Source organism: Chrysemys picta, chromosome 3 (genome assembly GCF_011386835.1).
Source record: "Chrysemys picta bellii isolate R12L10 chromosome 3, ASM1138683v2, whole genome shotgun sequence".
In the NCBI taxonomy this organism is placed as follows: Eukaryota; Metazoa; Chordata; order Testudines; family Emydidae; genus Chrysemys; species Chrysemys picta.
Genome location: NC_088793.1, coordinates 39,461,696 through 39,475,455, shown reverse-complemented (window position 1 = coordinate 39,475,455; position 13,760 = coordinate 39,461,696). Strand labels below are relative to the sequence as shown.

The following is a 13,760-nucleotide window of genomic DNA, read 5'->3' as shown; positions in this document are numbered from 1 at the left end:
GAATACAAAGTGTACAGTGCTCACTTTATATTTATTTTTATTACAAATATTTGCACTGTAAAAAACAAAAGATATAGTATTTTTCAATTCACCTAATACTGTAGTGCAATCTCTTTATAATAAAAGCTGAACTTACAAATGTAGACTTATGTACAAAAAAGCCTGCATTCTAAAATAAAACAATGTACAACTTTAGAACTTACAAGTCCAATCAGTCCTAATTCTTGTTCAGCCAATCACTCAGAAAAACAAGTTTGTTTACATTTGCAGAAGATAATGCTGCCTGCTTCTTGTTTACAATGTCACCTGAAAGTGAGAACAGGGGTTTGCATGGCACTGTTGTAGTTAGTGTCGCAAGAATTTACATGACAGATGTGCTAAAGATTAATATGTCCATTGATGCTTCAACCACCATTCCGGAGGACATGCATACATGCTGATGATGGGTTCTGCCCGATAATGATCCAAAGCAGTGCAGACCAACTCATGTTCGTTTTTATCATCTGAGTCAGATGCCACCAGCACAGGGTTGATTTTTTTTTTTTTTTTGGTGGTTTGAGTTCTGTAGTTTCCACATCAGAGTGTTGCTCTTTTAAGACTTCTGAAAGCATGTTCCACAGCTCATCCCTTTTAGAATTTGGAAGGCACTTGAGATTCATAAATCTTGGGTTGAGTTCTGTAGCTATCTTCAGAAATTTCACATTGGTATCTTCTTTGCATTTTGTCAAATTTGCAGTGTTCTGAAAACGAACAACGTGCTAGGTCATCATCCGAGACTGCTATAACATGAAATATATGGCAGAATGTGGGTAAAACAGAGCAGGAGACATACAATTCTCCCCCAAGGAGTTCAGTCACAAATTTAATTAACGCACTATAGCGCATCTGGCATGTAAATATCTTGCAATGCCAAGTCACTTTCAGGTGACTTTGTAATTAAGAAATGGGCAGAATTATCTCCAGTAAACATAAACAAATTTGTTTCTCTTAGAGGTTTGCTGAACAAGAAGTAGGACTGAGTGGACTTGTAGGCTCAAAAGTTTTACATTGTTTTGTTTTTGAGTGCAGTTATGTAACAAAAAAACTACATTGGTAAGTGGCACTTTCATGATAAAGAGATTGCACTACAGTACTTGTATAAGGTGAATTGAAAAATACTATTTATTTTCTTTTTTTACTGTGCAAATACTTGTAATCAAAAATAAATATAAAGTGAGCACTGTACAATTTGTAGTCTGTGTTGAAATATAATCATATAATTATATTCTGTGTTGAAATCAATATATTTGAAAATGTAGAAAAATATCCAAAAATATTTAATATATTTCCATTGGTATTCTATTGTGTAACAGTGCAATTAATCACAATTAATTTTTTTAATCATGATTAATTTTTTTGAGTTAATCGCATGAGTTAACTGTGATTAATTGACAGCTCTATATATTATTCATCTGGGAGTGCTACAGTGTGGCAATGGTAATGTCAACATGTGTGTCATCAGATATTGTCCCTACATGGTCAACCTAACAGTTTGCCAAAAATAGATAAGTTTAGACATAAAACTCAATATCTAAAATAAGCAGACTTGCTTACAACAATATCACCAGAGAACAAGTTATATGCAATAGACTATGAACTATGGACCTTGGGGATTCTAATTCCTACAGTATAAACAAAGGTTGAGTGATCATCATAGATTTTCCAACATGCATCTTCCATCCTTGTTCCCTAATACTGCAAGTAGTATTATTGGATTTCTCTTATGCTGGAAAAAATGTCATGAACTTGCACTTGTTTGACCCTCAGAGCCACATTTTCCAAAAGTATCTTGCATTTGTTTATGCATACTTTTCCCTTGTATGTTTCAAGCACCATCACCTGTTGCTGCTGGGTTCTTTCTCTTGCGCAGGCATGAAATAGAATTTACCAGTACAAAGCTGAACACTTGTCCATAGATAAGACAAAATCAGTCACCTACATGTGTTTATTAAACAACATACTTAACCACTTGTAAACACAAAGTTGCCTGGGCACAAACGGAGGCAGGATTGAAACCCTTTGAATTTTATTATTAAAATCAAAATGTTTTACTCTAGGTAACATGAATTCACCTCACTTACTCTTTGTGATGCACTACCATCTTCCCAATTAGTTTTAAAACAAGATTTCTTTCTATTCTGGCAACCACCCCAGGCCCTCTTTATGCTTTGTAGAGATTTTAAAAAGAAAAGCAAAATAGTGACTATTCAGGGTACGGGGACACTAGCACAATTCCTTCTCTCTAGCATTCAGTTTGGCCCTACAGTGAAGTATAGGCATCTCAGAACATGTGCATGAGCAGCAATAGACAAAAGCGGGCCAAAATCAGTCTGAATTCCAGATTTGCTATGCTACAGAGTGATTCATTAATTTCTGAGGCATTAAGACAGCCAAGCTGAGAGAGATTTTAGCACATCTGTATTGAAAAGACTGTAAAGGTGGAGAGTGAATGTGGGGTATAAGGTAATATAACAAAAGTGGTGGTCCACAGGAGATGCACCACAAGTTGTTACAGAAGGCAGCATGTATTTCTAGAACAAGCCAGACTCACCTTTAAAAAGAAACTTTAATATAAAATCATAGTCTTGCATACCCAATATCACACCTACTCTGTCTTCTCTAATTGCTTGCGGGTATTTTCATTATTGGAAGGTAGCCTTGGGGCCAGGCATTTTAGTCCCTGCACATCAGTAGTGTATAATCTGCTTGTCATCTTTTCTGGCATGAGTTTTGCCACATAATATTATTGATTAATAGTAGCTGCCAATGTTACTTCTCATTAAAATATTTAATAACTTTCCTTTCACTTACACAGTTTAATCCAATAGGCAGTTTATTAATGATGGATTGTTTTGGAAAGTCTAATGATACAATAGAATATTTGAAAGAAGATAAATGGAGTGGTTTTGTATTGAAAATGGAGTCTAGTGGAGCTAAAAATTATCTGAATAATATTTAACTCTCTAGCAATTTTGTATTAATCTTTACATTTATCAGATAGTAACATTACCTTTAAGCTTTCGTATTAGTTTCACCGTCAAGGTTCCCTTTTTGCATAGTACAATATGATATAAATGGTAGAAAATTGCAGCAAGCATAACCCATCTGTAACCTGTTGAAACCATTTACTATGACTGAGAAGCTTAAGAGCACTGAGAAAACAAAACATACTTAATGTAAACAAACATACACCTCTACCTCGATATAACGCTGTCCTCGGGAGCCAAAAAAATCTTACCGCGGTATAGGTGAAACTGCGTTATATTGAACTTACTTTGATCCACCGAAGTGCGCAGCCCAGCCCCTCCCCTCCCGCCCCAGAGCACTGCTTTACCGTGTTATATCCGAATTCGTGTTATATCGGGTCGCGTTATATCAGGGTAGAGGTATATTCTGTTAGTCTATATTGAAAAAGAATTATAGATTTAAAAGCAAAAATATGTGTTACTTTAACTGAATGATAAAAATGCAGCCAGAAAAATAAACATCCTGTTCATCATCTACAAATATTGCAACAATTGTGACCTTGTTAATCTTCCAGATTTCATACCTATGCAACATATAGGACGAAATCCTGGCCCAATTGAAGTCAGTGACAAAATACTTTAATGCAACCCAGATTTCACCCTCTATATTTAATGATAACCACTATCTCACCTGTGTAAAGAGTGTTGCTAAGGTCCAGGAATATCAAGTTGCCAGTATTATAACAGAAATAAAGTAATTTTCAGATTTTTAGTTTGTCTTTCTTTCAATGGTATAGATTCAGGAAAGAGCTGACATTTCAGCTCAACAAGGGCCTTTATCAAAGATAACAGTGGGAATTTACAGTTGTGCTGTAATGTGCTCATCTCAAAAGCTTACATGAAAGAAGCTGTTCATTGATTCCTAGTTTACAAAAGAGAGTCTAAAATGTCATCAATGGGGGGAATCTTGTAAGGTAAAGTAACCAGCACATAAATTTACAATTATTAACATTGTGAGCCAAATTCTCCCCTGTCATGTCCACTGATGCAAGTCCATTGAAAACAAAAAGTATTGAAGTCTGTGGGTTTGCACTCTTGTAACACATGGGAGAAGTTGGCTTACATTATATAAACTCACATGAAAAAAAATCCCCCAAATCCCTTGCACTGTGATTTTCAGCTCTTTGTATGTTGGCATTGAAATTGACAAAATTATTGAATTTATAGAAGTTGTGCTGGAGACCTATTAATATGTTGGCAGGTTGGGTGTTCAGGTGCTAAAGAGCTAATATTTGGAGGCTGGTTTTGAATTTGGTGTGAATTAACTTGTAATTCCCTTGCTTTTTATTGTTTGCATTGTGAGGAAATTCTCTTGAGCTACCTTAACATAGGGTTTTATATTATTATTTCCTATTTTTTTAATGTAGCAGGATAAAAAAAGACATGTAAATATGGGGGCTGAAAGCTCAGGGCTGGATGGAGGGGCTAGCTGGGCAGTGGTGCTGCAGAGAAGCCAAGTAATCATATCTTCTCTATATAAAACTTTGCATTCCCAGTACAAATAGCTATAATCAACACCTCAACTTCCTCTGTGTGCTACTCAAAACTTTTCATGAAAAGCTATGTGAGCTTAGCAGACTAAAAAAGACTTCAGCACTGGGAGAAACTCGAGTATCAGTTACATTTCTCTGTCATGAGTATAAGGTTTTAAACTGAGCAAGTATGACTGTTTCCCCATTTCCCCAGTTTCTCCAGCATTACTCCACAGCCAGTCTCTCCCAGGACTTTCACCCAATTTCCACCGCCTACTTTAAGTCTTGGTTAGGTCTTCTGTCTCCCATCTACTGTCCCATTATCACTATCTATGGTGGGACAGGTTCCCACCCCAGTCAAGAAGGGGGGGGAGGAGTTCAAGGGCTCCTCTGGGCACAAACAGCCCCACCCCAGTGAATGTGTGAGGCCTGTTGCACTTGGAGAGAGGCAGCTCCTGAAAACAGAGGATCCAAGTCCCGCAGGGTTGGCACTCGGAGGGAAACAGAGCTGGAGAATAGAGTTCTCAATCCCACAGATCAGGGGCTGCTTACCTAGAAAGCTGCTAAAGTCTCTGCCACCTGGATCTTCTTGATCGGTAGCGGGATCTTTGCTTTGCTGTGCTTTGCTTTTCATTAGAGCCCAGAACTCACAGCTCGGGGCTTTCAGATGTACAGGGGATTAGGAACCCTGCCCCCCTTGACAGAGACTATTTACCTTTTGCCTTGTGAAGAACACTGAGGTGAGCATGGACTGTCTTGTGGGCTGCAGGATTATTCTGTTTTTCTTTTCCTTTCTTTTGGAGTGTGCTGCCTGCCTAAAATTTGTGGGTGTGGTCTCCTGGCTGCACTCCAAACCTGTGCTACAGTGACACCTACAGCCAGAGAGTGATGTCTGTGATAAGAGAGGTGCCCAACCTCACCCCAAAGGTAGAGGGTGCAATCTATGTTGCTGCCCCAGAAAAGTTTTTTTTTTTTTTAAACAACTCATCTAAACTGTCAAACTTGCAAAATACAGAGATAAAATATGTTTATAGTTTACAAGCTGAAATTAGATGGAGCTGTATAGAAGGAGTAGCAATGGTGAGAGTTGAGGAGGCATTAGATTGTGGGTACTCGGGCAAAAAAGGGCTTTCTAAAGACTCCAGGAAGGCCAAGACAGAATTACACTCCTGAACATCTTAAGAGTTTCACAGGAAGGTTATTTTTCTCCTGCAAACTTTAGCACTTCTGCAGGAGAGCAGACTCTCTTCTGAGGACTTCCCAAGATCTAGGAGACAAACTCTGAGAACACTTCCTTGCTTATAATTCATCTGGTGAAGCCCGAGCTAAATCACATACCTATCAGAGCTGCAGGGCCGTCCTTTTGACAAAGAATGCCTCCTTTGTCAGTTCTGCTTTAGGTGGCTTGTCCTGCCAAAATACCTTGTTCAACTCATCCTTCATCAAAAGTTACTAACACAAAATAAGTTAGATGATGTTATATTCAGAGTCAAAATTTACAACAAATGTACAGTACTCTACTCAAAGTAAGCACTGTAAATTTGGATAGTAAACGCTGTTCTATTTATTTATTTATTTTGAGAGCAAGAAAGAGAGAGCGCATACAGTGTCATCCCTGTTTCAAGTGCAATTCTTAACACAATCTTAATTTTGGAGATACGTGGCATCTCCATAATTCCGTAATACTTTTTCAATATGATTAAGAAAGTAGCACTGAAGTGATTTCTGTAAGACTGTGGCCGTCTAACTGATCTATTTTATTCATATTTCCTTTAATTGAAAAATAAGTGCAACATTATTTTTGAAGTAATAGAAACAATTAAATACCAACAGACTGTAATTTATCTGTGTTCCTCCTTGCAAAGAGATTAAAGGGAAGAAAAAATTATGCATAATTTAATGAGTGCAGGCACAGTGATTTGAATATGAAAAGCATTATTTAATGCTAAGTATTATTAATTGTAATTATATACAAGAACCAAAGTAATATCCTGAAATTGAAGTCACACTCTATTTTAGGGCACAGGCTTTACCATGAGTGTCTTAACAGACAACTAAATCCTGTGTCTGAATCATAAAGTTAGTTATTAATTTTACTCCATCTCCCTACTAGTGCATGACCGTTCCTTATTGTACATTTTTTAGTATCTGGTTAGTTTTGAATTTCCCAAGAAGGGTTGTCAATTAATTGCAGTTAACTCCTGCGATTCACTCAAAAAAAATTAATCACAATTTAAAAAATTAATCTCCATTAATCACATCATATTTATGAAATATTTTTGGATGTTTTTCTACATTTTCAAATATATTGATTTCAATTACAACAAAGTGTACAGTGCTCACTTTATATTATTATTTTTATTATGAATATTAGCACTGTAAAAATAACAGACAAAAGAAATAGTATTTTTCAGTTCACCTCATGCAAGTACTGTAGTGCAATCTCTTGATTGTGAAAGTGCAACTTATAAATGTAGACTTTTTTGTTACATAACTGCACTCAAAAACAAAACAATGTAAAACTTTAGTGCCTACAAGTCCACTCAGTCCTACTTCTTGTTCAGCAAATCGCTAAGAAAAACAAGTTTGTTTACATTTACAGGGAATAATGCAGCCCGCTTCTTATTTACACTGTCACCTGAAAGTGAGAACAGGCGTTTGCATGACTCTTTTGTAGCTGTCATTGCAAGGTATTTACTTGCCAGATATGCTAAACCTTTATATGCCCCTTCATCCTTTTGCCACAGTTGCAGAGGACATGCATCCATGCTGATGATGCTCATTAAGAAAATAATGTGTTAATGAAATTTGTGACTGAACTCCTTGGGGGAGAATCGTATGTCTCCGGCTCTGTTTTACCTGCATTGTGCCATATATTTCATGTGATAGCAGTCTTGGATGATGACCCAGAACATATTGTTCATTTTAAGAACACTTTCACTGCAGATTTAATAAAACGCAGAAAAGGTACCAATGTGAGATTTCTAAAGATAGCTACAGCACTCGACCCAAGGGTTAAGAATCTGAAGTGCCTTCCAAAATCTGAGAGGGACGAGATGTGGAGCATGCTTTTAGAAGTCTTAAAAGAGCAACATTCTGATGCTGAAACTACAGAATCCAAACCAAAAAAAAAAAAAATCAACCTTCTGTTGGTGGCATCTGACAATGAAAATGAATGTGCATTGGTCTACACTGCTTTGGATTTTTATCAAGAAAAACCTGTCATCAGCATGGACGCATGTCTTCTGGAATGGTGGTCGAAGCATGAAGGGACATATGAATCTTTAGCGTATCTGGCATGTAAATATCTTGTGAAGCCGACTACAACAGTGCCACTTTCAGGTGATATTGTAAACAAGAAGCAGTCAGCATTATCTCCTGCAAATGTAAGCAAACTTGTTTTTCTGAGTGATTGGCTGAACAAGAAGTAGAACTGAGTGGACTTGTAGGCTCTAAAGTTTTACATTGTTTTATTTTTAAATGCAGTTATTTTTGTACATAATTCTACATTTGTTAGTTCAACTTTCATGATAAAGAGATTGCACTACCGTACTTGTATTAGGTGAATTGAAAAATATGATTTCTTTTGTTTTTTACAGTGCAAATATTTGTAATAAAAATAAATATAAAGTGAGCACTGTACACTTTGTATTCTGTGTTGTAATTGAAATCAATATATTTGAAAATGTAGAAAACATCGAAAATATTTAAATGAATGGTATTCTATTATTGTTTAACAGTGCAACTAAAACTGCGATCAATTGCAATTAATTTTTTTAATCACGTCAGAGCCCTAAATCTTGGAGCTTTTACCACAGGTTAGAACAGCTCACTGCAGGAATATTACTCGATGTAAAGCTATTTTTCCCTTTTAATTTAATGCCATTACATGTGGTTAAAATGCTAAATAATTCTACCTCTCCTTTCAGCAAAATCCTACACCCACTGAAGTCAATGGAATATTATGCCATTGACTTCAGTGGGGGTCAGGATTTCATCCTTTGTGTCTGTATCCTTCATACAATTCCTGATTTTTACAGTACTTCTGCTTAGTTATCACATTAGCAAAGGTTCTGTATAACATATTACAGCCACTTATTCTTTCCTCCTAAATCTGTCCCACAAACTCTAATATTTGTTTTTTTTCTGAATATACTCCAAATCGTCTAGATTTTTTTGGCAATGAAGGTTTCCAGAACCTGAGCCAAAGGTCACTGAGATTAATGACTCTTTCCATGTACGTCAGTGGGGTTTGGATTAGGTTTAGACTATAATACACTATTGTAGCTTTAGTCCCCGTAATGTTATGTGCATAACTTTTGTTCTGTGACATGATGTTTCTTCATAACTGTTTAATCTTAAGAACCAAAGCAAAAGACCTGGGCAAATGCAACTGCCATTCGGCAGCAGCTAGGTAGAAGTCTGGGGTAATAAGTGGAACTCCACCAAACACATAAATAGATTCTCCTACTTATTTTTTTCCTCTGACCACTAACAAGAACTAAGGATTTTCCTAGCTCTAATTTTTCAGGAGAAAATTCTTTTCCTTTCATTGACTTGGTATGAAATAATGAGTCAACCATTGGTTTATGGTGTAGAGAGCTGTTCTGTGAGAAGCATGAAAGTCATCTAATGAAGGCAACTATTTTAGGCCAAATCCCATAGTCTTTAGTTGCTCCTTATTCAAGCCTCAATCAAAGACAAAGGGACTTCCCTATAGATGAGGACTAAGCAAGGAGCTGCAGTATTTGGCTCACTGAAAATATGTTCTGACTGTGTAATATTACCTCCCACAATCAGATTCAACAGTAAATTCTAGTCACCTCTGTTCCTGTGTTATTGCTGGCTTCTAACAGTAGTAAAGGGAAAACTTAAAGTTAATATTTGGTGCATGTGAAAGAAGAGACTGAAAATTGTTTTAAAATTAGAAAGTGTGATTCTAAAATAACATACATTTTATAAAGGGGCTCAGGGACAGATGTAATATCAGAAATTGCTTTTAATTAATTTTGTTAAAAACTAATTACACTAGGTTTCAAATTGACAAATAAACATTAAGTAATTTTCCTTGAGCTTTATTGCTCCTGAAGAACTGCTGCTAAAACTGCTACAGAATGATTATGTAAGCAGTGATTTTTTTCCATATAGTGCATGTAGGGTGACCAGACGTCCCGATTTTATCGGGACCGTCCCGATATTTCCTTGTTTGTCCCGCGTCCCGACCGACGTGCGGTCGGGACAACCGGACAAACAAGGAAATGCCCCGAGCCTCGAGCCCGGAAGTGCTCGCGCCCCCCCCCCCGCCCCGACTCCGCCCCCTCCTCCCCCGATTGGCTCCCTCCCCGAATCCCCGCCTCTTCCCCGGGCTCACCATTCCCCCTCCCTCCACAAGCGCTGGAGGGAGGCCCGGGAGACGCAGGGGAAGCGCGGGGCCGGGGTGAGTAAGAGTCCGGCCTGTCCCAGTGCAGGCAGGACTCAGTCGGGTGGTGGGAGAGGAGGGGGGCGACCCGCGGGGCCAGGCGACGGGGGAGGAAGCGGCCATGGCGCTCGGCGGCTCTGGCGCCCCCGAACCCCCCGAGCCGGGGCCTGCAGCAGCGCGTACGCTGGGCCCAGCCCCTGGCTAGGCACGTCTGGGCTGCCCAGCTGGTGCTATCGCGCGGCGGCCCCGGGGCGGAGGCATCGGCAGCCCAGCCCCGTTCGTTCCCCTGCGGGACGGGGGGGCTGGGGCCTGCTGCCCCCACTCCGGGGCCGCCGCGCGATAGCACCAGCTAGGCAGCAGCCCAGACACTGGCCAGGGGCTGGGCGCAGCGTGCGCGCTGCTGGGTCCCCGCAGCAGGCCCCGTCTCGGGGGGTTCGGGGGCGCCAGAGCCGCAGCCGCGGAGCGCCATGGCCGCTTCCTCCCCCGCGGCAGTGGGAGCTGCAGCAGCGGCTGCTCCCGAGTCCCGCTGCCCGGGGGTGAGAACAGCCACCGCCTGGCCCCGTGGGCCGCCCCCCTCCTCGCCCTACCTCCCAACTGAGTCCTGCCTGCTCGGGGCCAGGCCGGACTCTCACTACCCCGGCCCCGCGCTTCCCCTGAGTCTCCCGGGCCTCCCTCCAGCACTTGCGGAGGAAGGTTTTTTTTTTTTTTTTTTTTTGGCCCCGCCCCCCGCCACGCCCCCCCCCACGTCACCCACCCACCCCCCACCCCCCGCGTCCCGATATTTGTCTTTGGTGATCTGGTCACCCTAAGTGCATGGAAGTTATTTTTTATTAATATTTAAATTGTGAAAAGTGTCAAATGGAGAACCCTAGAAGATGAGTCCCTCTACCTATTGAACAGATACAGCATGGACAGGAGCAATATTAGATTCCCTTCCAATGTTCCTCAAACCGGAAATCCTCCTATGAGGGATGAGAGTGTAACTCAGTTCTCAAATCCTGTTTTGAGACAGTCAACAGTGAAGCTTGTTAGTTCCAATTAAGATGGACATCTGACAATAATGTCAATTATGCCAAGAGCTGGGCCTTAAAAAATCATCACATTGGGCTAATCACGTGATTTAAAAAAAATGGATTTTTTTATTTGCTTTGTGTTTAAGAACCTTAAAGGTTCTCACTTTTGCTTTCTTCTACATGGACTAGAGGCTTGCTCTCTTTTTAAAAATCACCTGAATCCTGGAGTTGGGGCTTAACCCCCCCTCCAAATATCACTGCAAGTTGGCAATTTTTTCTGTCTTACAGTGTCAACAGAACACAGGGTCAAAACCAAAAGACAAAGAACTCCACCTCAGTGTATGTCACTATTACCAAGGGCTTGTCTACATGGCCTGACAGTGTGGACTATGGGGGTGTGAATTGCAGCATGCTCTGAAGTACAAACTAAAAGGCATCGAGGTCACAAACACATAGTCCTTTTTGAAACAGGACTACACTAACATGAATGTGGTACCTTTTAGCTTGTGCTAGCTGGGTCTACATGGGGCAGTTCCAATGGAACACTTTAGTATGTGCTTCAACTCACACTCCCAAATTCTTCACTGCAGGGCCATGTAATCAAGCCATAAGAAACAATCACATGACTGGATTTCCTTTCAGTTATATCTATTATAAAAACATAGTTGTTCCTTTCAGTTTCTAACATGAAAATTAAGACCCTGATTCAGTAAGTTACTTAAGTACAGACCTGTTTGTAAGAACTTAACTGGTTCCATGGATGTCAATCAGATTTTACTCACGGTAGAATTGTACCTTGATGAATCAGGGCCTGAGACAGTTATTTGGCTAAGCATGCTATAAAATAAACAATACTGATTTACCTTACAACAGAGATCATTAAGGGGTTTCCTTCATGCTAAAGTAAGAATATAACAAATCATTACAATTAACACATTTTAATTGTAAGAATACTGTGGATACTGCACTAATGAAAGCAGGATGCTATTAGGAGCTCTTTCCTTAATATCGGATATTAGGTTAATACACTAATTGAAACTGGTTGGCATTTGATTAAACCATCCAGCATAACAATCATTAATGAAATCTCTTTAAATGTTTTAAATCCTTGCCATAAAAGAAAAACATGTCCTTTTAATGGTGTGGTGTTTTTGTTTTTGGTATTACAGGTAAGCACACTAGACTGGGTACGAGCTGAAAAAATCTATCACCTCTGTGAGGTTCTATTTAAAGTTCACAAGGTAGGTCTTCTGAGAATTACAGACTATATCATTTAACCAAGGTAGCTTACAATTTCCTAACATTTAACAATATAAATGATAGACTCAGCTTAATTTGATTTATCAGGAACCAGCCCACAAATAGTTAGTCTATTGCTATAAAACTAGTTCTTAATCGGTAACTATTTCCTGCATAAATATTAGATAATTTAGAATTTGGATCATGTCTGTAGTGAGCACATTTCTAAAATATTTTCAATCTGAAGAAATATTAGTATGAGTTCCTCCATATAAACAATGAATAAAACCACTATCCATATTGAAGCCTGTATCTTATAATATTTTAGTGGGGGAAAAGCATTTTATGGGCCATTTTAAAAAAAGAAATATGTACCTCTAATTAAAACAGTGATGTTAACATATGGTTTAGAATGTTTTATGTATCATCTAATCTGACTGTATTTTGGGTGTAATTTGTTTAGCAATGAATTTAAAATTCAGTTCATTACTACAGATTAGTGATGCACTAGATTACAAGTAATAAACAGCTATTATAATTTAAAATGTAGTCCTATATTTACAAAGAGCAATGCTGTTCATTCCTCTATTATGTAACTTCTCTTTTATAATATTATTTATTTAGTTTTGCACCAGGCAAAACTGTGGGTTGTTGTGTTTTTGTAAAACAATAATTGACTTTTAAATGTTTTCCCCCTTTAAAAACTTTTTTTAAATGAGGGGTTGGATGCATTAGGAATGGCTAGGTAGACAGGCAGATGTTATCCTTTACTGTCCAAAGAGAGATCACTGGTGTCCAGTATGAACCACTGGTGTCCAGTATGTGGCCCTCCAAGTTGATTGTGTTAAGAAGAGAATTTATATCTGATTATATGTTGAATACGTGTTCTCTGAGCCGTACCCTGTGGTTTTTAAATAGAAGTCTCTGAATCAGTCAATACAGAGAGGTAGACAGAGGCATCACTTCCCCTGTAGCCCCTGGAGCAGGACTGATGTGAGCTGCTTGTGCTCTGAGCAGCTGCTCATCATTTCTCCAATCCACCATATGCTGTTGCTTCATTGTCTGTTTACCTGCTGGGGGCAAATCCCTATACGCAGGGGGAATCAGATTAGGAGCTCAACTAACTCTGCCTAGTGTAGTGCAGTGCCTAGCAAAGGATGTCTCCTCCTCCCTACACAGTCACCCAAGGAAGCCTAGGAGAGGGGGAAAATTCAGATAATCTGAGATCCAACAACCATTTTATCTGTCCCAGGCCAGTTTAGAGCATCATGGAGACTGGTCTAACTTGTACCAGCAGGCTTTATCTCCAACAGCCCATGTGACAGCTGGGGCTCACCAAAGATCATTGCGTTCCTCCCACTTATACTCCCTGTCCATGATGCTCCACGCCATCACTGATGTGTTCTCTGCACTAGAGGCTGTGGGCAGGGAGGTATAGCAGCAAGCTTCACTGGTTCTGTGCCCACTGGGGACTGCCTGTGACAGACATTCCCAGGGTGCAACCTGGAGCTGGGGTACCGCTAGGCCCTCTGGCATACCAATCACATTGTGA

General features: G+C 39.6%; 1 protein-coding gene across 4 annotated transcripts in view; it reads left to right on the top strand.

Annotated features, from left to right (window-relative positions):
* The window catches only part of SNTG2 (syntrophin gamma 2), a 467,752-nt gene that overhangs the window by 389,991 nt on the left and 64,001 nt on the right, over window positions 1-13,760 (top strand). For all 4 annotated transcript variants that reach the window (XM_008163718.4, XM_042848764.2, XM_024101595.3 and 1 more), the window contains exon 13: window positions 12,139-12,210. In XM_008163718.4, the coding sequence (XP_008161940.1) occupies window positions 12,139-12,210 (72 nt within the window). The remainder of the gene's footprint in view (window positions 1-12,138; window positions 12,211-13,760) is intronic.